The sequence below is a fragment of the Molothrus aeneus genome, chromosome 24, assembly GCF_037042795.1.
Source record: "Molothrus aeneus isolate 106 chromosome 24, BPBGC_Maene_1.0, whole genome shotgun sequence".
Taxonomy (NCBI): domain Eukaryota; kingdom Metazoa; phylum Chordata; class Aves; order Passeriformes; family Icteridae; genus Molothrus; species Molothrus aeneus.
The window spans coordinates 2,985,716-3,012,868 of NC_089669.1; the positions used below are offsets into that span (position 1 = coordinate 2,985,716).

Genomic DNA, 27,153 nt, shown 5'->3' on the forward strand with positions numbered 1-27,153 from the left:
ACACCCTGGGGACACTTTGTGAGCCCCAGGGACAGCGCTGGGTGAGGGACGCACTGGGAAAAGAGCTGGAGGATGCTGGGGGTTGAGGGAGGCAGACCCCAGACCCCCAGGGCTCGGTGTTCTGGAGGGTGCGGTGGGCCGAGGTGCGGGCAGATGTGTGTCCAGATGTGCAGGCAGGGGGCAGATGTGCCACCCCTGCCTTTCATCCCCTTTTTTGATCCCATTCCCGTGTTCCAGGCAGGAGGGCCCTAAGGCAGGAGATTCCCAACTCCCTCACCCTCGAGAAGCCAGACTGCCCCCCCCACGCCCCAACAGCCACCAGATCCAATATTTAAAACTTTTAATATAAAGGTTAAAGTTAATTATTCTCGATCCTGAGAAACATTTCGTCCGTTTACGGAGCTGTCGCTGTAAACAAAGCACCACAGGCACCAAGCCCGCACCCGGGGCCGGGTGGCAGGCGGGAAGGACACAGATGTCCCCAGCGCAGGGGGACAGCAACGGGACGGGCAACTCGCCACGCCGCTCTCCTTTGGGAGCGAATTCCCCGCGGTGGGAATTGCCCAGTTCCTGGGGTGGGAGAGGTCCACACGCCCCCCAACTCTCCCTGTGCTACCTCGCCCTCCCCTCCGCCCCGGTGCTCACACTACTCGTTATTAAAAAAATTAAAATACGGATATCCCAAAGGAAGAAATAACCCCACGAACCGCCCCACGCCCCGCCCTCCCCGCGTTGCTCCCTTGACACAAGGTAAACTTAAAAAAGAAGCCACTTTTGGGGACTCAGAGGGTGCCGTGGCCGCGGGAGCCCAGGGCGAACCAGCCCATCTTCTCCTGAGCCAGGTCCAGGTCGCGGAGGCGAATCCCAACCTCCCCCAGCAGGATGTTCTCCCAAAATCCTTCCTCGCTCAGCACGCTCAGCCGCAGCTCCCGCTGCTCCAGGTCCCCCCGGGGGATCCCGTCGTACACCAGCTGTGGGACACAACGGGGACAAACCCTCAGCCACGGCCACCCCTGGGGACACCCCAAACCCGTCCCTGTCCCTCCTCCCTACCATCTCGTTGTAGGTGGGGTTGCAGGTTTTCCGGGCCACTTTGGTTTTCCTCTTGGTGGTTTTTTGGGGGTCAGGCAGCAGGTAGGTCTTGACGTAGGGGTCAGGGTCGTTGCCATCCTGCAGGGGTGGCTGCGGGGCACATTGGGGACACGCTGTGAGTACAGGGAGGGGACAGCCCCCCAGCCCAGCTCCCGTGGGTGCCGTGGGTCCTACCAGCCCTCGGATGTGCATCACCATGATGAAGAGCTTGTTGTTCTTGTAGGAGATGGAGAGTTTCACCTCCCCGCCGACCTTGCCCAGGGATCGAGCCCACGTGGCGTCTGGAGAGGGGGACAGGAGGGATGGGACACCCCTGACGTCACCCCTTGCCATCAACCCCCAAAGTCACCCCCCAAAATCACCCCTTCCCCACCTGCCGGCTTTGGGGTCGGGTTGGTTCCAGCCGCCTTCTCATCACGGGGCAGGGGGTGGAAGAAGGTGTAGATGAGGTCACACTGCAGGGTCAGGAGGTGACATTAGTGGTGACAGCAGTGACAACAAACCCGCCATTCAAAACCAGGGCGTGCGCCAATGCTCTACATGGCGCACACGTTGATGCTCTACGAGCTGTGTTGTCCCCAAGTGTTTCCCCACCTCGCTGGTGGCCCTGGCGCTGTCCCCACCTCCCCGCAGCCCCCATCCCGTGTCCCCACCTCTGCCACCTCAGGGGCAGCATGGATCAGGTGCCAGATGTAGCCGTTGAGCTCCTCCTTGCGCCGCTCGGCCACCGCCTCGCCCCGCGAGCGCCCGATGATGAACCTGCTGGGGAAGCTGCGGGGACAGACAGACACTCAGCGGGGCCCCAGGGGCTTTTGGGGAGTCCCTGGAGGTCCTGAGGGGCTTCAGGGCTACCTGGGCAGCAGCGAGGAGGGGAAGAGGAGGCGCAGTTTGTTGTGCAGCTCCTGGAACTCCTCGAAGGTGCGCTGCACGAAGGTGACCTCGCCGGGGTTGTCCCTCTGCACCTTCACCACGTAGGTCTGCAAAGAGGCAGGGCCGTGACGTGGGATGGCGGAGCTGGGGCGCCCCGAGCCCAGCCTGGGACCTTTCCCCAGCTGTCCCCACTCACGTAGCCCTTGCTGGGGTTGAAGACCCTCTCGTGGCGGCAGAGGAAGACGTCGCGGATCCGGCCGGACGTCTTGAGGGTGTGCGTGCGGGGCGCGAAGGACAGCGTGGGCCGCGCCTCCGAGCCCGTGAACTTCATCTGCGCCAGGTTGTGGATGAAGAAGTTGAGCTTGGTGGCCACGCTGCCCAGGCTGGACTCGATCAACCTGCAACGAGGCCACCGCCCGCTCAGTGCCACCGTGTGGCGGCGTACACAGGAGTCCCAGGAAGAGGGGAGAGACGAGGATGTGACTCCACGTTTCAGAAGGCTGATTTATTATTTTATGATATATATTATCTTAAAAATATAATATGTTTATATTATATGTTTATATAATATATATTATATATATTTAAATATATATTTAAATATATAATAATAACATCTATTATATATTATATATAATAATATATATAACAATATATATTATATATGTAATAATATATAGTAATATATATTATAGGTAATATATATTATATACATACATATATATATAATATTATATATATAATATTTATATACTATAAAATATATACTAAAATAAGAGAAGAAAGGATTTCATCAGAAGGCTTGCAAGCAAAGGAAAAAATTGGAATGAATAACAAAAGCTCCTGACTCTCAGAGAGTCTGAGACAGCTGGACTGTGATTGGCCATTAATTAGAAACAAACACATGAGACCAATCCCAGATGCACCTGTTGCATTCCACAGCAGCAGATAATCAATGTTTACATTTTGTTCCTGAGGCCTCTCAGCTTCTCAGGAGAAACAATCCTAAGGAAAGGATTTTTCATAAAACATGTCTGTGACACCACCGTCCGAGGGAGCCTCCAGCCGCTGCTGTGTCACCCTCCCCTGGTGTCCCCTACCTGGTGAAGTAGGTGGTGGCATCAGCATCAGAGTCCTGTGGCCTCAGCGCATCGTAAACGTACTTGAGGTCCTCCAGGTCAGAGAGCTCGGGGATGCCACAGGAGAGCATCTGGCAGGGAGGGCAGGGGTGAGCACAGGGGACAAAGGGACCCCCGTGCCGCGCGGAGGGGAATTTTGTGGCCCCCCCGGCTCTCACCAGCCCCAGCAGGTTGAGGAAGAGGTGGGTGTGCTTGCGGATCAGGTTGTAGGCCTGGCAGCACAGGTCCACGAAGTCATGGAAGCGGCTGGAGGGCTTGTCCCCACCGTTGATGACATATGCCATGTCCGAGGTGAAGACAAACGGCGCACGGTCCCTGTGTTGGGGGACAGGAGGGACAAAGTGAGCTGGGGTGGGGGGCAGGATGAGAAGAGGGAGAAGTCGCCCACTGCCAGGACATGGAGAGGAGGAGGTCACTGATCACCAGGATGAGGAGAGGGAGAGGTCACCCACCACCAGGACAGGGAGAGAAGGAGGTCACCTCCCACCAGGACAAGGAAAGGGAGAGGTCACCCACCACCAGGACAAGGACAGAAGGAGGTCACCTCCCACCAGGACAAGAGGGAGAGGTCACCTATTGCCAGGACGTGGAGAGGGAGAGGTCACCCACCACCAGGATGAGGAGAGGGAGAGGTCACTGTGGCCGCCACTGGGATGACAGGGAGAGGTCACCCACCACCAGGACATGAAGGAGAGGTCACCCACCACAAAGATATGAAGGAGGGGTCACCCACCACCAGGACAAGGACAGGGAGCTTCCCCCTCAGCAGGGAGGAGGGCAGGAGGTCCCAGGGGCCTCTCTCACCTCTTGATGTTGCCGAACATCTGGGCGTGGCCCAGGAACCGGCCGAAATCGATGTGGAACATGTGGCCCGTGGTCTTGAGCATGATGTTGTCGTTGTGCCTGTCGCAGATGCCCAGCACGTAGGTGGCCACGCAGCAGCCGGCGCAGGAGTAGATGAAGTTTTCCACAGCCTGTAAGGAAGAGGGAAGGACATGGAGAAAGCATGGAAGCAAGGGGCTGGTCCCTGGAATGGAGGACGCGAGGAGCGGGGATTCTTCCTCACCTTCTCGTACTCATCCTCCTCGGGGTTGTGTTTCTGCAGCCAGTCCGCCAGCGGCCGGTCCTTGAAGGAGCCGGTCACGCCGTGCTCCACCTGGATCTTCCGCAGGGTCTCGGCGTTGGGGATCATCTCCACCATGCCTGGCAGGTGGGACAGCAGGGTGAGACCCTTCAACCCCAAGAACCAAGACCCTGACCCCCTCTGTCACCAACCCAACCGCTCCTCACCCGTCACCACTGCGTGACAGGGATGGGCTGGTGGGATCAGACCCCAGGATGTCCTGGGCCATCCCCAGCCCCACTGGGGACCCCTGGGGACACCCAAACTCCATCTCACCTCGCCCACGGCCGGTGGAGAAGCAGCGGAAGATGACCATGCGCATGTCCAGCCCCTCCTGCACCCAGATCTTGTTCATGATGCGGATCATCTGCAGCGTCAGCATGTCCTGCCGCAGGTCATCGCCACACTGCCGGGGGAAGAGCCACCAGGGCCATCAGGGCCAGGGGAGAACCATCAGAGCCAGGGGAGAACCATCAGGGACACCAGAGCCATCAGGGCCAGGGGAGAGCAATCAGGGCCACCACAGCCATCAGAGCCAGGGGAGAACAATCAGGGCCACCAAAGCATTCAGGGCCACCAGAGCCATCAGGGCCAGGGGAGAGCATCAGGGCCAGGGGAGAACCTCCAGGGCCACCAGAGACACCAGAGCCAGGGTAGAACGATCAGGGCCAGGGGAGAACCTCCAGGGCCAGCAGAGCCATCAGGGCCAGGGGAGAACCATCAGGGCCACCAAAGACACGAGAGCCAGGGGAGAACCACCAGAGCCAGGGAGGAGCCACCAGAGCCCTCAGAGCCCACAGCAGGGGGATCCTTGGAGGGCTGTGCCAGGATTTGGGCATTCCCAAAGGTGCCAGGCTGACCTTGAAGATGACGCGGATGTTCTCCCCGAGCGGGTCCACGTTCTGAAAGGAGAGCTTCAGCGGGACGGCGTTGGAGTTGAAGTAGGAGCAGTCCTGCCGTGGGAAGGAGGGCAGGGGCAGCCGGTCAGGGCGAGCTGGGGGCGGGCAGGGGAGCCCCCCGAGCCCCCCGGGCTGGCACTCACCCGGGGCACGATGCCCTTGACCAGCAGGCTGGGGCTGAGCGGCAGCCGGCACGAGCCGTGGGCCTTGAAGAACTGCGCCACGTCCTCCAGCCCCTCGCGCAGGATGGCCTGGGGAAGGGAACGGGAGCCGTGGGAACGGGGTGGGATCCGTGGGAATGGGGTGGGGATGGGATGGGATTCATGGGAATGGGGTGGGGATGGGATCCATGGGAATAGGGTAGGATGGGGATGGGAACCGTGGGAATGGGATGGAATCCATGGGAATGTGATGGAATGGGATGGGCAAGGGACATGGTGGGAATGGGATGGGGATGGGATGGGCATGGGGTAGGGTGGGATGGGATGGAAATGGAATGAGGTGGGGGGCAAGGGATAGAGAGACCATGGAATAGGGCAGGCATGGACAGGGTGGGGATGGGATGGGATGGGATGGGATGGGATGGGATGGGATGGGATGGGATGGGATGGGATGGGATGGGATGGGATGGGATGGGAAGGAACAGCGTGACCACGGTATAGAAATGGGATAGAGAGGGGTGGCCATGGAAAGGGGTCAGCATGGGATGGAGTATGCATGGAATATAAAACCCAGGGTGCACATGGGATAGGGTAGGAACGTGATGGGACAAGGCGGGCATGGGACAGGAGGGATGAGTGTGGGACAGGGGCTGGCGCCCAGCACCCCCTGCACCCTCCCAGCACCCTGGCACCCACCTGGCGGGCGGATGGGGCGGCATCCCGGACCTGCTGTGCCAGCCTGGCCAGCGTGCTGACCAACAGGCACTGCCGGTCAAACTCCTCGCGCAGCCCCTTCCCGCAGCAGCACAGCAGCGCTGCCAGCAGGTACTGGTACCGGATGCTGAACTGGGAGTCCTTGAGGCCATCCTTCAGCAGCCTGCTGGGGACACACGGGGTCAGGCCAGGCTTGGGGTGGCTCTCGGTTTGGGGACACATGGGGTCAGGCCAGGCTTGGGGTGGCCCTTGGCTTGGGGACACATGGGGTCTGGCCAGGGTGCCACCCGGCTTGGGGACTCAAGGGGTCAGGCCAGGCTCAGTGTCCCCTCTGGTTTGGGGACATGCAGGGTCAGGCCAGGGTCAGGGTCCCCTCTGGTTTGGGGACACATGAGAATAGGCCAGGCTGAAAGTGCCCCTCTGGTTTGGGGACATGCAGGGTCAGGCCAGCCTCAGGGTGCCCCCAGTGCCCCCAGAGCCCCCCAAACCCACCAGAAGAAGTAGTGGGTGATCTTCAGGTCACAGATGGCCCTCTTCATGAGGAAGCGCACCAGGGGGCTGTCCAGGTAGCACTCGTACTTCAGGGCCTGCACGGGGACAGTGTCACAGGGGCACGGTGGCACCGGTGGGCACCCCGTGGCGCATCCCGCTGCCACCACGCACCTGCACCAGCTGGGGCAGGTAATCCAGCAGCTCCATGTCCGAGATGGAGTCAATCCACTGCACAGCCGTCCTCCTCACCTCCTGGTCTGGGAACCTGCAGCCAGCACACGTTCCATGGGGTGACAGTGCCCTCCTGTGAGAGTCTGTCTGAATTTTCCTGAATCTGCCTCACAATCGTCATTTGGGGACCACTGAAGAGAAGACCCTGCCTGGCTAGAATCTCTGGCTCTGAAGGAGAAAGCCACACACCAACAAGGCCCTGAGACCTGAGAGCGTTGCTAAGTTATTGTTTTCACAGGTGTTGTTTGCTGTACACTCAGCCCAATGAGAAGGGGGCACCGTGCCCTGTTTGCAACAGCAGCCTGGGAACCTGTCCCACCTCTTGGCCTGGCTGGGCTTCTCCTGAGTTTCAGGTGGTCTCCCACAGAAGACCCTCATCTGTTTTACAACCACCATGACAGACTGAGATGTAAGGAGCCTCTCCATCAAAGACTGAGACATGAAACCCCCATGTGAAAAGGCTCCTCTGCTCCTTCCAAGGACTGGGACTGAAACCCCCAGCCCGGGGCAGGTGTGTGGGGCAGGCAAGCTGACCAAAGCGAGATGTTTGCCTGCAGGTTGTGACCACTGGACCAAGAAAACAATGGCTCTGGTTTACTGCTGAGAGCATGGACTACCTGTCACATCTATTCCTTACTGCATCTGTTTCCCCCCCTTGCAATTTCCAATATAATTATCATAATAAAAACCTCTGAGTTAGGGAGAGATTTTGAGATCTCCCCAACGTGACAGGCGGATCCTCCACTGGACTGGACCAAAGGACTTTGTCTCTATGTTTGGTAGCTATATCTCCCCCTCTCTCTCTCTCTCTTCCTCTATCTTTTTCTCTCCCTTAATTTAATCCCTCTATCCCATTTTGCTGTGGTCATTCAATAAAGGTGCATTTGTTTCGATTATTACCCCAAATCCCCTGTGCCGTGTCGGTTTTTTGCACCCTGAGATCAACCCTAGGAACCATCACAACGTCCGTTCACTAGGATGGATCGTGGCACCTCCTGCCACCGCCACACGGCACTCAGGTGTCCCCACAGCCCACGGGGGTGGCTTACGTGGCGTGCAGCAGCCCCAGGGCGTCCTGGTGGCTCATGGAGCTCCACTGGCTGAGCAGGGCGTAGATGTCGGGCAGGCAGCCCCAGTCCCAGCTGGGGGCACTGGCCAGCAGCATGGGCAGGGCGCCGGGGGACGCGTGGCAGTGGCAGCGCTTCTCCCACAGCCGCTGCCGGTCCGCCTCCGTCAGCCTGAGGGGACACGGGGACAGCGTCGGGTAGGGCGGGGCAGGGCTGGCGTCAGGGGGAGGGGGAGGAGGTGGCATCCCTGTGACCCCAGAACACATGGGACGTAGGGGAGGTGGCATCCCTGTGACCCCAAAACGCGTGGGAGGGTGAGGAGGTGGCATCCCTGTGACCCCAAATGTGCATGGATTAAATGGCTGTCCCCGTGCCCAGGGGGGACTGAGCTGTCCCAGGCTGTCCCCATGCCCAGGGGGGACTGAGCTGTCCCTGCCTGTCCTGTCCCCGTGCCCAGGGGGGACTGAGCTGTCCCTGCCTGTCCTGTCCCCGTGCCCAGGGGGGACTGAGCTGTCCCTGGCTGTCCCCGTGCCCAGGGGGGACTGAGCTGTCCCAGGCTGTCCCCGTGCCCAGGGGGGACTGAGCTGTCCCAGGCTGTCCCCGTGCCCAGGGGGGACTGAGCTGTCCCAGGCTGTCCCCGTGCCCAGGGGGGACTGAGCTGTCCCTGGCTGTCCTGTCCCCGTGCCCAGGGGGGACTGAGCTGTCCCTGGCTGTCCCTGTGCCCAGGGGGGACTGAGCTGTCCCTGGCTGTCCTGTCCCCATGCCCAGGGGGGACTGAGCTGTCCCTGGCTGTCCTGTCCCCATGCCCAGGGGGGACTGAGCTGTCCCTGCCTGTCCTGTCCCCGTGCCCAGGGGGGACTGAGCTGTCCCAGGCTGTCCCTGTGCCCAGGGGGGACTGAGCTGTTCCTGGCTGTCCCCATGCCCAGGGGGGACTGAGCTGTCCCTGCCTGTCCCCGTGCCCAGGGGGGACTGAGCTGTCCCTGGCTGTCCTGTCCCCGTGCCCAGGGGGGACTGAGCTGTCCCAGGCTGTCCCCATGCCCAGGGGGGACTGAGCTGTCCCTGGCTGTCCCCATGCCCAGGGGGGACTGAGCTGTCCCTGCCTGTCCTGTCCCCATGCCCAGGGGGGACTGAGCTGTCCCTGCCTGTCCTGTCCCCGTGCCCAGGGGGGACTGAGCTGTCCCTGGCTGTCCTGTCCCCGTGCCCAGGGGGGACTGAGCTGTTCCTGCCTGTCCTGTCCCCATGCCCAGAGGGGACTGAGCTGTTCCTGGCTGTCCCCATGCCCAGAGGGGACTGAGCTGTTCCTGGCTGTCCCCATGCCCAGGGGGGACTGAGCTGTCCCTGCCTGTCCTGTCCCCATGCCCAGGGGGGACTGAGCTGTTCCTGGCTGTCCCCGTGCCCAGGGGGGACTGAGCTGTCCCTGCCTGTCCTGTCCCCGTGCCCAGGGGGGACTGAGCTGTCCCTGGCTGTCCTGTCCCCGTGCCCAGGGGGGACTGAGCTGTCCCTGCCTGTCCTGTCCCCGTGCCCAGGGGGGACTGAGCTGTCCCTGCCTGTCCTGTCCCCATGCCCAGGGGGGACTGAGCTGTCCCTGGCTGTCCTGTCCCCGTGCCCAGGGGGGACTGAGCTGTTCCTGGCTGTCCCCGTGCCCAGGGGGGACTGAGCTGTCCCTGCCTGTCCCCCTGCCCAGGGACCCCCGAGCCAGCCCTGCTGTTCTTTGGGCAGCTGCTGACACCCGATCCCCCATGGCAGCTCCAGCCATGCCAGCCTGGCCCAGGCACCGGTCAGGTGTCCCCAAGGAGGGGACAACAGCGAGGGCAGAGCACTGGAGAACCCCCAGCTCCAAAACCCCCAGCCCTGGAGGAAGGGACACGCCCTGTGCGTGCTGAGGGGTGTCACCGGTGTCCCCCCAGGTTTATTTACCAATACAGGGATTTTTTCTGCATGGCCTCCCGCAGCTGGCGCTGGTCCTCCTCCCCCAGGCTGCCGAAGTCGTACCTGGGGCTGGGCTCGGCCGCGGGCGGGCTGGTGAACTTCACCTCGAAGGCCGAGCTGGGGAAGTCGATCTGGGGCAGAGGCAGAGGGTGAGGGGACCCCCACGAGAGGCTTTGAGGGGGGGTCTGTGCCCCAGGACGTACCTGCAGGATGACGCTGTCGGGCTGGTTGAAGTTTGGGGCGCTGGACCTGGCCCTGGAGTTGTCCTGGGTGGCCGGCCACAAGCCCAGGAGCTTCCGCCCGCAGGTCAGGACCCTGGGGGGACAAAGGGTGGCACTGGGGGGACAATCTGCTGGGGCACAGGGGTGGCACCGCTGCTGGTGCTGAGCTGAGGCACTGGGGACCCCATGGCACTGGGGACACTGAGGTTTTTGGGATCCCACGGCACTGGGGACCCCCAAGGTTCTGGGGACCCCATGGCACTGGGGACCCTCCTGTGCCCCCCAGGGATGCCAGCCCAGCCCCTCCCTGTGCCCAGGGTGCTGAGAACCCCATGACACTGGGGACATCGAGGTTCTGGGGACCCCAAGGTTCTGGGGACCCTCCTGTGCCCCCCAGGGATGCCCAGCACACCCCACGTACTGCCTGAAGTTGAAGAGAGGGGTGGTGACCCAGCCCAGGGCCTCGGGGACCCTCCGCTGTTTGTTGGCCTCAGAGGAGCTGCCCGGGGGTGGCACGGGCACGGCGAACAGGGTGACACTGAGCAGGGTCTCCCGGGGCAGCCGGTTCACCTGGACCGGGAAGCAAATCCTGCAGGAGAGAGGGGGGGGACGGGCTCAGGGTGCCCGGGATGGGCTCAGGGTACCATGGATGGGCTCAAGGTGCCAGGGACCAGCTCAGGGTGCAGGGGATGAGATCAGGGTGCAGGGGATGGGCTCAGGGTGCTGGGGACAGGCTCAGGGTGCCAGGGATGGGCTCAGGGTGCCAGGGTTGAGCATGGGGTGCCAGGGATGGGCTGGGGTGCCAGGGACAGGCTCAGGGTGCAGGAGATGGGCTCAGAGTGCCAGAGATAAGCTCAGGGGACCAGCTCTAGGTGCAAGGGATGGGCTCAGGATGCCAGGGACAGGCTCAGGGTGTTGGGGATGGGCTCAGGGTGCCGGGGATGGGCTCAGGGTGCAGGGGATGAGCTCAGGGTGCAGGGGACAGGCTCAGGGTGCAGGGGATGAGCTCAGGGTGCCAGGGATGGGTTCAGGGTGCCAGGGATGGGCTGGGGTGCCAGGGACAGGCTCAGGGTGCCGGGGACAGGCTCAGGGTGCCACAGAGAGGCTCTTCCAGTCCCCTCCTTGGATGCCCCAGGAGAGCCTGGCCCTACAGCCGCCTTTTCTGCGGACACCGGGGCGTCCCTGGAAGTCCCTGGAGGTCCCTAAAATCCCTGGAAGTCCCTGAAGTCCCTGAAGCCCCAGCCACCCCGCAGGTTTGGGGACTCCAGCCAGCTGGAGCTCCAGGAAGCCCGGCTGCCCTCTCTGCCCCGCAAAGGTGACCCCAGGGCCAGGGCCCTCCACGGGGAGCCCCGGTGGGCACTGACCTTGCCCCACCACCCGGGGGGGGCCGCCTGGGACCCCCGGGGCTGGGATTCCTCTCTGCCGCTCCCAGGGAGCTCGGGGTGGCAGCTACATCCCGCGGGAAGGACGGACAGACGGACGGACGGACGGACGGGGAAGGATCCCCGGGGAAGGATCGCCGGGCTCGCCGCCGTCCCTGTCCTTGGGGGGCACCGGCGCCGTCTAAAATTATCCCGTCCCATCCCCACCTCCCGGGCCGCCGTGGATGCCAGGCATGGCGAGGGCTCAGCACGGCCTCCCCGCCTGCTCCCGGCGCTATTTTGGGAGCAGATCCCCTTTCCCGGGGGTTGCTATTTCCGGGCAATGACACAAAAACTTCCAACACCCAAAAAAAAAAAAAAAAAAAAAAAGAAAACGGAGAGGAGGAGGAGCAGGGGAGGGGAGGATGATGGGGAGGATGATGAAGGCAGCGTGGGTGGGATCCCCGTGGCCAGCCCGTGGCCTTACTGCTGGTCCCAAATGATGAGGTGGAAGAGGTATTTGTAGACGTGGGCCTTCCTGGTGAGCAGGGGGCTGCACAGCTCCTTCCCGCCGTGGCTGAGGGAGCACGAGAGGTAGAAATCTTCATAACTGTGGGAAAAACACCCATGAGCAGGGTGGGGCCGCCTGAGCCCCTAAATCCTGCCCTGAGGATGGGGAAGGGGTGGGGGAGGGCTTTACCAGGGTCACCAGAACCCCTAAATCCAGCCCCAAGGATGGAAAAGGGGATGGGGCTTTACCCAGGCCACCTGAGCCCTTAAATCCTGTTCTGAGAATAGGAAAGGAGTGGGGCTTTACCCAGGCCACCAGAACCCCTAAATCCTTCCCAAGGATGGGAAAACCAGGATCAGCAGAGCCTCTAAATCCTGTCCCAAGGATGGAAAAGGGGTGCTGGGGCTTAATCCAGGCCACCAGAACCCCTAAATCCTTCCCAAGGATGGGAAAACCAGGATCATCAGAGCCTCTAAATCCTGTCCCAAGGATGGAAAAGGGGTGCTGGGGCTTAATCCAGGCCACCAGAACCCCTAAATCCTTCCCCGAGGATGGGAAATCCTGGATCATCAGAACCTCTAAATCCTGCCCTGAGGATGGGAAAGGGGTGAGGCTTTACTTGGATCACCAGAACCCCTAAATCCTTCCCTAAGAATGGGAAAGGGGAAGGGGCTTTACCAGGGCCATCAGAACCCTTAAATCCTGCCCCAAGGACGGGAAAACCCAGATCATCAGAACCTTTAAATCCTGCCCCAAGGACGGGAAAACCAGGATCATCAGAACCTCTAAATCCTTCCCCAAGGATGGAAAAGGGGTGCTGGGGCTTAATCCAGGCCACCAGAACCCCTAAATCCTTCCCCAAGAATGGGAAAACCTGGATCATCAGAACCTCTAAATCCTGTCCCAAGGATGGGAAAGGGGTGAGGCTTTACCCAGATCACCAGAACCCCTAAATCCTTCCCCAAAAATCCTTCCCCAAGGATGGGAAAACCAGGATCATCAGAACCTCTAAATCCTTCCCCAAGGATGGGAAATCCTGGATCATCAGGGCCCCTAAATCCTTCCCCAAGGATGGGAAATCCTGGATCATCAGAACCTCTAAATCCCGTCCTGAGGATGGGAAAGGGGGACAGAACGGGGCCATCTCCCCCCTCCCGGTGTCCCCAGCACCATATGGCACGGCGCATTCCGGCACACGGGGGGGCCCGGCCATGTGGCAGGTGCCGAGCGACAATCCGGGCAGGGCTGCGACAATCCGGGCAGGGCTGCGGGGCGCGGGGGTCAGGGGCTGGCGGCATTTCCCAGGCTCGCCGCTTTGTTCGGAGCCACTCACCAAGGGGAATACATTAAGGACAAGGACAAAGGCGAGGGGTCCCCGGCGGGGCGGCTCTGCCGGCGCCGCTGTCGCCACCCCCCGGTCCCCTCCCGGTCCCCCCCGCGCCGGGCACGGGCACGGAGGAGCGGAACAAAGGGGCCACGCCGCTGGCGCGGGGCGCGGGGCGCGGGGCCATCTGTCACCTCCCCCGGGTGGCGCGGTGGCCTCGGGATGAGCCAGCCCGGCCCGAGATGCGGCGACATCGCGCCCTGGATGGCAGTGCCAGCGATCCCGGGGACACACTCGGGGATTTTGGGGTGTCCCAGTGCCAGCGATCCCGGGGACACACTCTGGGATTTTGGGGTGTCCCGGTGCCAGCAATGCCAGGAATGTGCTGGGATTTTGGGGTGTCCCGGTGCCAGCGATCCCGGGGACACACTCTGGGATTTTGGGGTGTCCCAGTGCCAGCGATCCTGGGAACAGGCTGGGATTTTGGGGTGTCCCAGTGCCAGCGATCCCGGGAACACACTCTGGGATTTTGGGGTGTCCCAGTGCCAGCGATCCCGGGGACACACTCTGGGATTTTGGGGTGTCCCAGTGCCAGCGATCCTGGGAACACGCTGGGATTTTGGGGTGTCCCAGTGCCAGCGATGCCAGGAATGTGCTGGGATTTTGGGGTGTCCCGGTGCCAGCAATGCCAGGAATGTGCTGGGATTTTGGGGTGTCCTAGTGCCAGCGATCCCAGGGACACACTCTGGGATTTTGGGGTGTCCCAGTGCCAGCGATCCTGGGAACAGGCTGGGATTTTGGGGTGTCCTAGTGCCAGCGTTCCCAGGAATGTGCTGGGATTTTGGGGCATTCCAGACACACCGTGGGATTTTGGGGTGCCCCAGACACACGCTGAGATTTTGGGGCATCCTAGACACAAAGATGGGATTTTGGAGTGTCCAAGTGCCAGCACTGCCAGGAATGTTTTTTTTTTTGTTGACTCTGTCAGGTTTGTTTTTTGTGGTTTTTTTTTTTTTTTTACTATTGCATTTGTATTTGTAATTTCCCTAATAAAGAGCTGTTATTCCTATCCCCACATATTTACCTGCGAACCCCTTACTTCCAAAACTATAATAATTTGGAGGGGGGGGGGGGGGTTTACATTTTCCATTTCCAGGGGAGGCTCCTGCCTTCCTTAGCAGCCACCTGGCTTTGCAAAGCAAGGAATCAGGTGAGAAGGGCAGGGCCGCAACAGGTGATGGGGTGAATGCCAGCAGGCAGGTGAGTGCCTTACCTGGCTGCCCAGGTGATGGGGTGAAGGCCAGGAGACAGGTGAGGAGGGCCTTACCTGGCTGCCCAGGTGATGGGGTGAAGGCCAGGAGACAGGTGAGGAGGGCCTTACCTGGCTGCCCAGGTGACGGGGCAAAGGGCAGGGTGCAGGTGAGGAGGGCCTTACCTGGTAGCCCAGGTGATGGGGCAAAGGGCAGGGGGCAGGTGAGGGCCTTACCTGGTGGCCCAGGTGATGGGGATGCGGTGGGTGGCATAGACAGTGAAGGCCAGGGGGCAGGTGAGGGCCTTACCTGGTGGCCCAGGTGATGGGGATGCGGTGGGTGGCGTAGACGGTGAAGGCCAGCGGGCAGGTGAGCAGCCGCGCCTCCTGCGCCACGCCCAGCTCGCGGCTCCCGGGCGCGGCCGTCTGGAAGTCGGCGTTGAAGGTGCTGCAGTAGAGCTCCACCAGGTTGAGGATGGCGGCCGTGAGGCTCTCCACGATCCTCTCTGAGGGAGACATGGATGGGGATCTGTCAGTGCCTCAGGGAAACATGGACAGGGATTCACCGATCCCTCAGGGAAATGTGGACAGGGATTCATCAATCCCTCAGGGAAACGTGGACAGGGATCCATCGATCCCTCAGGGAAACGTGGACAGGGATCCATCGATCCCTCAGGGAAACATGGACAGGGATTCATCGATCCCTCAGGGAAACGTGGACAGGATTCATCAATCCCTCAGGGAAACGTGGACAGGGATTCATCAATCCCTCAGGGAAACGTGGACAGGGATTCATCAATCCCTCAGGGAAATGTGGACAGGGATTCATCAATCCCTCAGGGAAATGTGGACAGGGATTCATCAATCCCTCAGGGAAATGTGGACAGGGATCCGTCAGTCCCTCAGGGAAACATGGATGGGGATCCATCAATCCCTCAGGGAAACATGGACAGGGATTCATCAATCCCTCAGGGAAATGTGGACAGGGATCCGTCAGTCCCTCAGGGAAACATGGATGGGGATCCATCAGTCCTTCAGAGGAATATGGACGGGGATCCATTGACCCCACATGGATTCATCAATCCCCCAGGGAAATAGAAATATGGACAGGGATCCATCAAACCCTCAGAGAAACAGACAAGGATCCATCAGTCCCTCTGAGATCCATCAATCCTTCGGGGATCCATCCCTCAAATCTGGATTTGGGACCCCCACACTCCTTCCCCCCCACTCAGGGATGAATTAATGACGGGGGAATTCCAAACTTCCCATTTGGAGTAAGGGGAATTCCAAATTTTTCCATTTGGAGCTCACAGGGAGTAACAACACCCCCAAAATCCTCCTTTTTTTTTTTTTTTTTTTTCTTTTTTAACCAGACCGGTTTCCAACCCGTTTTTTTGGCCTCAAGAACTGAAGGGGGAGGAGGGGTTTGAAGATGAAAAGCATGGCACGAACTTGAGCCCAGAAAGGGGAACAGAAGAAGAGAAATACCTCGATTTTCCTTCTTGGCCAGAACGTTTGGATCCTGTGGGGGGAAAGGAAAAAAAAAAAAAGAAACACATACGAAAAGAAATTGAGAAACCACCAAAAAAAGAGAAACCACCAAAAAAACCCCAGAGAAACCACAAAAAAAAAAAAGGAGAGAAACCACAAAAAAAAAAAAGAAGAAACCCTTGAGTCCTTGAGTGCTGCCAAGGCGGATTTTACGTAACCACCCCAGGCTGCCAGATCCAGGCTGCTCCAGGCTATTGAGGGATTTTCCACGTGGTGGAAAGGAGGGAAAAGAGCCAGATGTGACAATTTTTTTTCTCCTCCCACTCCTGGCTAAGTTCCCCCGGGCTGCAAGATAAGTGTGGGTTCTGTTTGCCATCTGTTAAAGGTGGAGCAGTTATCTCTTCTTCATTGGCAGTTTTCTTTATCTGTTCCACAACCAATCCTCCTCCAGGAGATCTCTGCTCTTCACGGGCCATTAATTATTAATTATCTTCTGTCCATGGCCAGTGAGTGTCTCTGCATGGCTGATCCAATCCCATCATCCCATGGGGAGATGCTCCGCCCAGGGGAGGAGCCAAGCATTCCTACCTGGGTACAATCTGAGCCTGGCACAGCACAGCAGCCTTTGCCCAGTGCATTGCCAGAGGAGCAGCTTCTGCTGTCCTGCATTGCCAGAGGGAGCCCAGGCCCATCTGCAGCAGCCCTGGAGCTGCAGAGGAAAACTCCCCCCTTGTGCAGGATCCCTGCTCCAGCAGAGCCATAGCTGGCACTGCAGGAGGGCTGAGCCCCCATGGGATGGGGCTGTGCCACCCCCTGACACACAGGGGACAGGGCCTGCTCTGACTCTGGCAGTGGTTTGTTTTGTACTATTGCATTTGTATTTTTAATTTTCCTCGCAAAGAACTGTTATTCCTATTCCCACATCTTTGCCCGAGAGGCCCTTAATTTAAAAATAATAATAATTTGAAGGGAGGGGGTTTACATTTCCTGCTTCAGGGGGGGCCTCTTGCCTTCCATAGCAGAACCTGTCTGTTCAAACCAAGACATCCACAAATCACCTTCAAGCTCAGGATAATAAAGAACTGTTATTCCTATTCCTATGTCTTTGCCTGGGAGCCCCTTAATTTCAAAATTATAATAATTCAGAGGAAGAGGGTTTGCATTTTCCATTTCAGGGGAGGTTCTTGCCTTCCACAGCAGAACCTGTCTGTTCAAACCAAGACATCCACAAATCACCTCCCAGCTCAGGATAATAAAGAACTGTTATTCCTACTCCCATATCCATGCCTGAGAGCCCCTTAATTTCAAACTTATAACAATTGGGAGGGAGGGGGTTTCAAGTGCAGAAGTTAAATTAATAATTGACATTAGTTGGAATTGGAAATTGCCATTAGGTGGAAGAAGACAGTTTTCCATACTAGTCTAGCAGAGAGTCATTGAGGTGCTTGTATGATGAGAAGAGAATGATTTTCTCATGCTGACAACTTCTACACAGGTGTCCCAACACCTTCAAGTCCTTGCAGGTATTTCAGAAATAATAAATCGCTTATGCCAGTAATTCAAAAAAGTGGTTTTTTCAGAAACACTTCGATTTTCCATTCAAAAAAATTCAATTCAATTTCAAAATTCAAATTTCAATTCAAAATTCCAATTCCAAAAAATTTCCAACAATTTTCCATTTCAGGGGAGGCTCCTGCGCAGAACCTGCCCGTCCAAACCAAGCCCACCCCAGGCTCACCTTCTGGATTTTGGGCTGCATGCGGGACGGGCAGGGCGGCATCTGGTTGAGGGCAGCCGTGATCTCCTGGGACTCCACGGCCGCCAGGGCGTTGCAGATGGCCATGACCGACTGGATCACCCGCTCGGCCTTCATGGGGACATCGCCCTGAGGGACAGCACAGGGGGGGCAGCTGGGATCAGGGGCAAACGGAAGGCGTGGCTGGGGGGGTGAGTTCTGTTTTTCTGTTAGAGGTCGGGCTGTTGTCTTTGTTTCTTTGTCTCTTTATCTCTTATATTCATGTTATATTATATTATATTATAGTATATTTATAGTATATTTATTTTTGTAATTATAATTATATTTATATCATATATCTTTATATATTATGTTATGTTATATGATATCATATCATATCATACCATATCATATCGTTGTATATCATATTTTAATAGTTTATTTTATTTATATTTATATTTAATCTCTTTATATCCTCTATCTATACATATACATTATATTACATTACATTACATTATATTACATTATATTATATTGTATTATATTATATTATATTATATTATATTAGATCATATTTTAATAGTTTATTTTATTTATATTTAATCTCTTTATATCCTCTATCTATACATATTACATTATATTACATTACATTATATTACATTATATTACATTACATTATATGATATTAATCTCTTTATTTCTTCCATCCTTCCTCCAGGAGATATCTTCTCTTAATGGACCATTAATTATTAATTATTTTCTGTTCATTGGACACCGAGTGTCCCTGCATGGCTGATCCAATTCCATCATCCCATGGGGAGATGCTCCACCCAGGGGGAGGAGCCAAGCATTCCTACCTGGGTACAATCTGAGCTTTGGGACAGCCCAGCAGCCTTTGCCCACTGCATTCCCAGAGTGGATCAAAAACCCCCAAAACCTCCCCAAACCCCCCCGCAAAACCATCACCGGCCTCACCTCAGCTGCCAGGAACGCGTCCACCTCGTTGTGGAAGGTGTCGAAGAGGAGACTCAGAGCCTGCCTGGGGGACAGGAGACAGCGCTCAGCCCCGGCCAGGGGACACGTGGGGACAGTGGCACCATGTCCCCCTGGGTGGGCACTGGGGACAGTGCCACCGTGTCACCCTCTGGGTGGGCACTGGGGACAGTGCCACTGTGTCCCCCTGGGTGGGCACTGGGGACAGTGGCACTGTGTCCCCCTGGGTGGGCACTGGGGACAGTGCCACTGTGTCCCCCTGGGTGGGCACTGGGGACAGTGCCACCGTGTCACCCTCTGGGTGGGCACTGGGGACAGTGCCACTGTGTCCCCCTGGGTGGGCATTGGGGACAGTGGCACTGTGTCACCCTGGGTGGGCATTGGGGACAGTGGCACTGTGTCACCCTCTGGGTGGGCACTGGGGACAGTGCCACTGTGTCCCCCTGGGTGGGCATTGGGGACAGTGGCACTGTGTCCCCCTGGGTGGGCATTGGGGACAGTGGCACTGTGTCACCCTCTGGGTGGGCACTGGGGACAGTGCCACTGTGTCCCCAGCCCTACCTGCTGATGGTCTGTTTGATGGGTCGCTCCTGCAGGTGGATGTGGTGGTTGAGGGTGGACGGGCTCTGGTCATCGCTGGCCTGGGGACACAGAGAGGCTAAGCGGGGCTGCAGGGAGGTGACACCGACCCCTTGGTGTGACACTGACCCTTCAGTGTCCCAGAGAAGTGACACAGACCCCCGGTGTCCCAGGTAGGTGACATGGACCCCATGGTGTGACACTGACCCCTCAGTGTCCCAGGGAGGTGACATAGACCCCATGGTGTGACACCAACCCCCCGCTGTCCCAAGGTGACACCGACCTCTCAGTGTTCCAGGGAGGTGACACTGACCCTGTAGTATGACACCAAGCCCCCAGTGTCCCAGGGAGGTGACACCAAACCCTCAGTGTGACACCAACCCCTCAATGTCCCAGGGAGGTGACACTGATCCCGTGGTGTACTAGGGAGGTGACACCAACCCCTCAGTGTCCCTGGTAGGTGACATGGACCCCACGGTGTGACACCAACCCCTCAGTGTCCCAGGGAGGTGACACTGATCCCGTGGTGTCCTAGGGAGGTGACACCCACCCCTCAGTGTCCCAGGTTGGTGACACCCACCGTGCGGGCCAGGTCGCTGCGCACCCCTTTCCTCCGGAGCAGCTGCAGCCGGATGTCGATGTCGAATTTCCTGCAGTGCTGGATGTGCTCGTGGCTGCCCAGCGTGTGTTTGCTGTGGGGACAGGGCCACAGGCTCACCCCAAAAACCCGCCTGGCTGCCCCAAAATCCTGCCTGAGAGCCCCAAAATCCCACCTGAGAGCCCCAAAAACCCGCCTGGCTGCCCCAAAATCCCATCTGAGGTGCCCCAAAATCCTGCCTGGCTGCCCCAAGATCCCCGGGCCAGGTACCCTTGGGATGGGCTCAGAACAAGGCTGAACTTCCTGCAAGGCTGGTTGAACTTGTGCCTGCCAAATGTGCAGGGAGAGTTCCATGGGCTCATCCTACACCCCAAAATCCCACCTGGGTGCCCCAAAGTCCCACCTGGGGTGCCCCAAAATCCCCTGGCCAGGCAGCCTTGGCTGGGGTTCACAGGGAAACCAGAATTTCTGCAGGGCTGGGTGAACTCGTGCCTGCCAAACGTGCAGGGAGAGCTCTGCACACTCATCCCACGCCCCAAAATCCCATCTGGGTGCTCCAAAATCCCACCTGAGAGCCCCAAAATCCCACCTGGGGTGCCCCACCCCGACATCCCCCAGCCAGGCAGCCTTGGCCGGGGCTCAGGGTGGCCGCCCTGCCTGCACAGGGACCTTTGTGGCACCAGGAAATTCAGAGAATGAGGAATTGTTCTCCCTCCTTCCCCTCCGGAGCCGGGCCCGGCCTGCCAGGACCTGCCCAGGGATCCGTGGGAAGCAGAGCACGGATCTGAGAGTGGGACTGGGAGGGAATTCTGGAGCTGGGAGTGACAGGGGGAACCCTGGAGCTGGGAATGACAGGAGGAACCATGGAGCTGGGAATGACAGGGGGAATTCTGGAGCTGGGAATCACAGTGGGAATTCTGGAGTTGGGAATGACAGGGGAAATTCTGGAGCTGGGAATGACAGAAAGAACCCTGGAGCAGGGAGTGACAGGGAAAACCCTGGATTTCAGAGTGACAGGGAGAATTCTGGAGCTGAGATTTATCCAGGGCTGGGATTTATCCGTTTTCCGCCCCCTGACACGGCTTTTACAGAATTCTCCTCCAAAAAGCATTTTTGGCAGCTCCCAGCTGGTTTTCCAGGGGCTTGGGGGTCAGCCTGACTAGGAGGAACATTCCCAAGACATTCCCAATGCTGCTTTTGGCAGGAGCAGCTCCAGAGGCAGGAAAAGGAGCAGAGAAGATCCTGCTGTGCTTACCAGGATCAACCCTGGGCGTTCGTCACACCCTGGAGCTCCTGCTGTGGATTTTCCCTGATTTTCCCATGTCTTTCCTGTTTTTCCCAATTTTTTCCATTTTTCTCTTTTTTTCCCCCCATTTTCCCCATTTTTTCCTCATTTTCCCCTGTTTTCTCCATTTTTTCCCTGTTTTTTTCCCTGTATTTCCCCTTTTTTCCCCATTTTCCCCTTGCTTTCCCCCCACTTTTCCCTGGTTTTTCTGTGTTTTTTCCCTATTTTTCTCCCATTTTCCCCTGTTTTCCCCCCATTTTGTCCCTGTTTCTCTCTGGGTTTTTCCCATTTTTCCCCCTGATTTTTTCCCCATTTCCCCTGTTTTTCCCCCTGTTTTTTTCCCCCAGCTTTTCCCTTGTTTTTCCCCCAGATTTTTCCCCCTTTTCCCATTTTTTTTCCCCCATTTTTTTTCCCAGTTACCCCCCAGTTTTTCCCTGTTTTTCTCCCTCGGCCGCTCACTTCTGCAGGAACTCCTCGAGGCCGCAGATTTTGAGCAGGAAATCCTCGACGTCCACGGCGTGGAGCTCGTCGTGGGTGTAGCACAGGGCCTGGTAGATGAGCAGGTCCACGGTGGAGGAGCCTGGGGGGAACAGGAACGGCCCCTGAATCCTTGGGAATGGTGGGAATGGTGGGGTTGGAGGGGATGGTGGGACTGGGGGAATGGTGGGGATGGGGGAATGGTGGGGTTGGGGGGAATGGTGGGGATGGTGGAGATGGTGAGAGCAACAGGCATGGTGGGATTGAGGGATTGGTGGGATTGGTGGGATGGGTGGGAACAACGGGAGCAATGGGGATGGTGGTGATGGTGGGAATGGTGGGAATGAGGGAATGGGGGAATGGTGGGGATGGTGGGGATGGTGGGGATGTGGGGATTGATGGGGATGTAGGGGATGGTGGGAACGGTGGGAATGGAGGGGATGGTGGGGATGGTGAGATTGGGGGAATGATGGAATGGTGGGGATGGTGGGATTGGTGGGATTGGTGGGAATGGTTGGGATGGAGGGGATAGTGGAAATGGAGGGCATGGTGGGGATGGTGGGATTGGGGGAATGGTGGGGATGGTGGGGATGGTGGGATTGGGGGAATAGGGGAATGGTGAGATGGTGGGAGTGGTGGGATTGGTGGGAACAACAGGGATAGGGGAATGATAGGATGGTGGGAATGGTGGGGATGGTGGGATTGGTGGGAATGGAGGAATGATGGGAATGGTGGGAATGGGAAAATAGTGGGGATGGTGGGATTGGTGGGAATGGTGGGATTGGGGGAATGGGAGAATTGTGGGAATGGCAGGAACAGTGAGAACAGCAGGAATGGCGGGAGTGGTGGGGATGGAGGGATTGGGGAAATGGTGGGAACGGTGAGGATGATGGAGATGGGGGAATGGCGGGAACAGCGGGAATGGTGGCAACGGCAGGAACAGCGGGAGTATGGGAATGGCAGGAACAGCGGGAACAGAGGGAATGGTGGGAATGGCAGGAACAGCGGGAACGGGGTGGATGCGGTAATTCCACCTCCTGCCCCGGCCTGGGGACAGCACTCACAGTCGCAGGTGAAGGTGAGCGGCTCCCTCAGGCTGTCACACAGCACCGTCACCTTCAGGCTGACGCCGTGGCCCGGCTGCTCCGGGCTCAGGTTCACCGCGTTCCACACCAGGCCCGACCCGGAACAGTCCCTGGAGCCCGAGCTGGAGCGGAGCCTGCGGGAGCAGGGATGGCTCAGGGGCCCTGCTGGGGCTGGAGGGGGTCCCACACCCCAAAAATCGCCAAGGGGTGGCCTTGAATCCCCTTTTGGCTCGGCAGCCCTGGGAACAGCCCCTTTGGGTGGCCCTGAAACCCTTTTGGTGGCCCTAAATCCACTTTTGGTGGCCCTAAACCCCTCTGGGTGACCTTGAATCCCCACCGGGTGGCCCTAAATCTCCTTGGGGTGGCTCTGAAGCCTCTCAGGGTAGCCCTGAATTCCCTCGGGGTGGCCCTAAACCCCTTTTGGTGGCTCTGAAGCCCTTCTTGGTGGCCCTGAATTCCCTCTGGGTGACCCTGAATCCCCTTTTGGTGTCTCTGAATCCCCTTTTGGTGTCCCTGAATCCCCTTGGGGTGGCCCTGAAGCCCCTTGGATGGGCCCTGAATCCCCTTTGGTGGCCCCGAGTCCCCTTTTCATGGCCTTGAATCCCCTTTTGTGGCCAGGAATCCCCTCTTGGTGGCCCTGAAGCCCCTCTGGGTTGCTTTGGGGACGTTTTGGGTACTCACACATCCAGCATGTGACAGAACGCCGCCACCTCCTCGTCCCGCTCCTCAGACACCTCGAAGAGCTCGTAGCCATTGGCCAAGGAGTGGGGCCGGGGAGCCACCTGTGGGGCAGGGCACGAGCCTGTCAGCTGGGGGACACCCCTGGGCCCCACACGCCCATGGGGACCCCCAGACCCCCCCCCGGAACAGCCTGTGCCATGCCAGGGCCACCGTGGTGGGGACAGAGGTGGCCCCGCAGCGGTGTGGGGGCTCTGGGCCAGCATGGGGGGAGTTTGGCTCGCCCGTGGCTTGGAGACCCTCAGAGCCCCCCCAAAAGCGGCCATTCCCAGGGACATCCCGCAGGGAGGAGCAGCAGGATGGGCAGGGAGTGTCCCCAGGCTGTGGGGGAGCTGTGGGGGACACTGCCCGCTGCTGTCCCCAGCAGGGCAGGTGGCACTGCCATGCCAGGTCTGACTCACAGCACCCGCTCAGTTTTGGGGTTTTGAACAGGTCTGGCTCAGTTTTGGGACTTTGGGCAGGTCTGACTTACAGGACCTTCAGTTTTGGGGTTTTGGGCAAATCTGGCTCATGGGACCCTTCAGTTTTGGAGTTTTGGACAAGTCTGGCTCACAGGACCTTCACTTTTGGGGTTTCGGACAGGTTTGGCTCATGGGACCCTTCAGTTTTGGGGTTTTGGACAGGTCTGGCTCATTTTGGGGGTTTTGGACAGGCCTGGCTCAGTTTTTGGTGCTCTGGGCAGGGCTCTCTCATGGGACATCCCCATACTCAGATGCCTCTTCCCACATCCCACATCCCATTCCAAGGAGCCACGACGACATCACCGGGAGAACCCACCCAGGAGGACACCCAGCCTGGGGACATCCCAGCCCTGAATTCCCAGCTCCATTCCCTCCCCAGTTCCCATTCCCGCCCCTCACCGGCTCCACGGAGATCCTGCGGTTCCTGTTGGCCGCCAGGTTCTTCCTCCCACCCGCCCGGGCTCCGTAGGTGCGCGGGGGCACCTGGGGGGGCATGGTCTTGCTCCGTGCCACCGGCTTCCCGCTGGATTCCTTCTCCAGGATGCTCCTGCCTTCCTTCCAGCCCCGGGAACCTTCCCGCAGCGCCTCGGACTCGTAGGTGGACTTGAGGTTGAGGCAGGTGATGGCGTCCACGCCGTAGGGATCCTCCTGGGAGATGCGGCGCCCCAACAGCTTGTCCTGGGCCACCGAGAACATGTTGATGTCCCTGGGCTGGCCCTGGCCCTTGGGGGACAGCGGGGAGCGCTGGCTGCTCTCAGGACAGCCCCACAGCGGGTGCCGGGGGGGCAGCGGGGGCGGCGAGAGCTTTTTGGGGGAGCCGCCGCCCTCGTGGGGCTCGGAGCCGTTGAGGGGCTCCCCGAGGAAATCCTGCTGGGAGCCCTCGAAGATGAGCAGGTAATCCCCGCTCAGGGGGCCCTTCCAGGGCTGAGCCTCCGGCCGGGGTGTGCTGGGCCCGGGTGGCACTTGGGGACCCTCGGGGACGGCGGGGACGGCGGGGCTGAGCGCGGGGTCGGAGCCGGAGAGCCCCCGCGCGGCTTTGATGGCGCTCCTGTCCACGGGGTCGTCCCAGGAGATGAGGGAGCGCTCCTGGAGCTGCTCCTTCCTGGCCCGGCTCTCCTCCTTGTCCTGGCGCAGGCGGGATAAGGCGTCGTACTCCATCTGCAGCGCCTCGGCCAGCGCCAGCTCCTTGCGGCTCAGCCCCACCGACTCCAGCGCCGGCCACTGCTCGCCGGGGCCGCGGCGGCGCGACGTCGACATCCTGCCGGGATCCTGCCGGGATCCTGCCGGGATCCTGCCGGGATCGGGGTCCGGAGAGCGGCACCGGCGTCAGGAGAACGGCATCCTGCTGCTCCTGGGAGCGGGAAGGGGTAAGGGGTTAAATGGGGAACGGGGAGAGGTGAGGGGTGATGCTGGGAGTGGGGAAAGGTGAGGGGTTGATGTTGGAAATCAGGAAAGGTGTGGGATTGATGCTGGGAATGGGGAAAGGTGTGGGATTGATGTTGGGAATGGGGAAAGGTGAGGGGTTGATGCTGGGAGTGGGGAAAGGTGAGGAGTTGATGTTGGATATCAGGAAAGGTGTGGGGTTAAAGGATGGTAGCCACAGATGTTGGGAATGGGGAAAGGTGTGGGGTTAATGGATGGGTGGCCATGGCTGCTGGGAATGGGGAAAGGTGTGGGATTGATGCTGGGAATGGGGAAAGGTGTGGGATTGATGCTGGGAATAAGGAAAGGTGAGGGATTGACAGATGGGTGCAATGGATGGCAGGGAATGGGGAAAGGTGTGGGATTGATGTCGGAAATCAGGAAAGGTGAGGGATTGATGGATGAGTGCCCGTGGATGGCTGGGAATGGGGAAAGGTGTGGGGTTAATCCTGGGAATGGGGAAAGGTGAGAGATTGATGGATGGGTGCCCATGGATGCTGGGAATAGGGAAAGGTGAGGGATTGACAGATGGGAGCAATGGATGGCTGGGAATGGGGAAAGGTGTGGGGTTAAAGGATGGCAGCCATGGATGCTGGGAATGGGAAAGGTGTGGGGTTAATGGATGGGTGCCCATGGATGTTGGGAATGAAGAAAGGTGAGGGATTAATGCTGGGAATAGGGAAAGGTGTGGGGTTAAAGGATGGCAGCCAGGGATGTTGGGAATGCAGAAAGATGAGGGGGGGAAAGGTGTGGGATTGATGGATGGGTGGCAGCCATGGGTGGTGGGAATGGGGAAAGGTGTGGGGTTAACAGATGAGTGCCCATGGATGTTGGGAATAGGGAAAGGTGAGGGGTTAATGCTGGGAATGCTTCCCTCCCAGGGAAGGATTTATTCCCAACATCCCATCCAAACCAGCACAGGGAATCCTGGAATGGTTTGGGTTGCAATTCCCAGGGAATCCATGGCTGCCCCTGGATCCCTGGGAGCCCCCAAGGCTGGGTGGGGTTTGGAGCACCCTGGGATCATGGGAAGGGGCATGTGGTGGGAATGGGATGATCCTTAGGATCTTCCAACCCAAACCATCCCACGATTCTTTAAAAAAAATCCCAATTTCAGGACTCCAGACTCATTCCCAGCCTGCAAATTCCCAGAGAATCCGTGGCTGCCCCATCCCTGGGAGCGTCCAAGGCCAGCTTTGTTGGGGTTTGGAGCAGCCTGGGATGATGGATGGAATATCCCAAGGTCCTTTCCCACCCTCTGGAATCTCTGGGATAAGGAAGGCCGGGCTGGCTCAGCCCTTCCTGTGTGCCTGGAAAAAGGGAAACGAGCAGGGGCCCAGCAGGGCCAGGGGGTAAAAATAAAAATTTGGCTGCAGCTGCTGCTGCTTCCACTTCCCCAGGAGCCCACGGACACCAGGCAGGGCAGGGGCCGAGCTGGAATCCCAAATTTTTCTCCCCCAAAGGAGACAAAACCAGCCCCAGATTTGGGGAGGGGGCAGCAGGATCAGCTGGGGCTGAGCCACCCCAAACCCCACCAGGCTGCCCCAGCACTGTGGTTTTATAAAAATTTCAACGATTTGAGGGAAAAAAAAAAAATCAGCCCCTGGCAGCAAATCCAGGGATTTTTAAGGCAGAATGGGAGAGATGGGGAAGGAAGGGATGAGGGTGCTGAGGGGGCAGCTCCCATCTCTTATGTCAGGAGAGGGAACCGGGAATGGCCTGGAAAAGCCAGGAAATTTCTGGATCTCACGGATGTTCTCCAGCACCCACCCAGGCACTGCTCAGCTCTGAAAATCTCCAGCAGGGACACCAGGTTTTAGGGTTATGGGCAGATCTGGTTCATGGGACCTCCTGTTTTTGGGGTTTTGGATGGGTTTGGTCATGGAACCTCCAGTTTTTGGGG

At 58.6% G+C, this 27,153-nt stretch overlaps 1 protein-coding gene across 2 annotated transcripts; it reads right to left on the reverse strand.

Annotated features, from left to right (window-relative positions):
• Positions 1 to 323: 323 nt before the first annotated feature.
• On the reverse strand, positions 324 to 26,204 carry PIK3C2B (phosphatidylinositol-4-phosphate 3-kinase catalytic subunit type 2 beta). Of its 2 annotated transcripts, XM_066565333.1 has the most exons (32): positions 24,228 to 26,204; positions 23,311 to 23,411; positions 22,609 to 22,763; positions 21,527 to 21,647; positions 19,765 to 19,876; positions 19,167 to 19,246; positions 18,588 to 18,651; positions 17,616 to 17,762; positions 15,875 to 15,908; positions 14,694 to 14,889; positions 11,787 to 11,909; positions 10,360 to 10,527; positions 9,921 to 10,032; positions 9,706 to 9,848; positions 7,771 to 7,959; positions 6,662 to 6,755; positions 6,491 to 6,585; positions 5,981 to 6,161; positions 5,267 to 5,374; positions 5,085 to 5,177; positions 4,501 to 4,630; positions 4,168 to 4,304; positions 3,906 to 4,075; positions 3,260 to 3,416; positions 3,063 to 3,172; positions 2,159 to 2,360; positions 1,945 to 2,069; positions 1,746 to 1,863; positions 1,466 to 1,547; positions 1,267 to 1,373; positions 1,054 to 1,182; positions 324 to 971 (listed from the first exon to the last, which is right to left on the reverse strand). In XM_066565333.1, the coding sequence occupies exons 1-32, from the start codon at positions 25,083 to 25,085 to the stop codon at positions 783 to 785; spliced, it is 4,830 nt and encodes a 1,609-aa protein (XP_066421430.1). In that variant the 5' UTR covers positions 25,086 to 26,204; the 3' UTR covers positions 324 to 782. The 2 variants fall into 2 exon arrangements, with proteins under 2 accessions (XP_066421430.1, XP_066421432.1); XM_066565335.1 differs by lacking the exon at positions 11,787 to 11,909 and having other exon boundaries at positions 24,228 to 24,538.
• Positions 26,205 to 27,153: the final 949 nt, after the last annotated feature.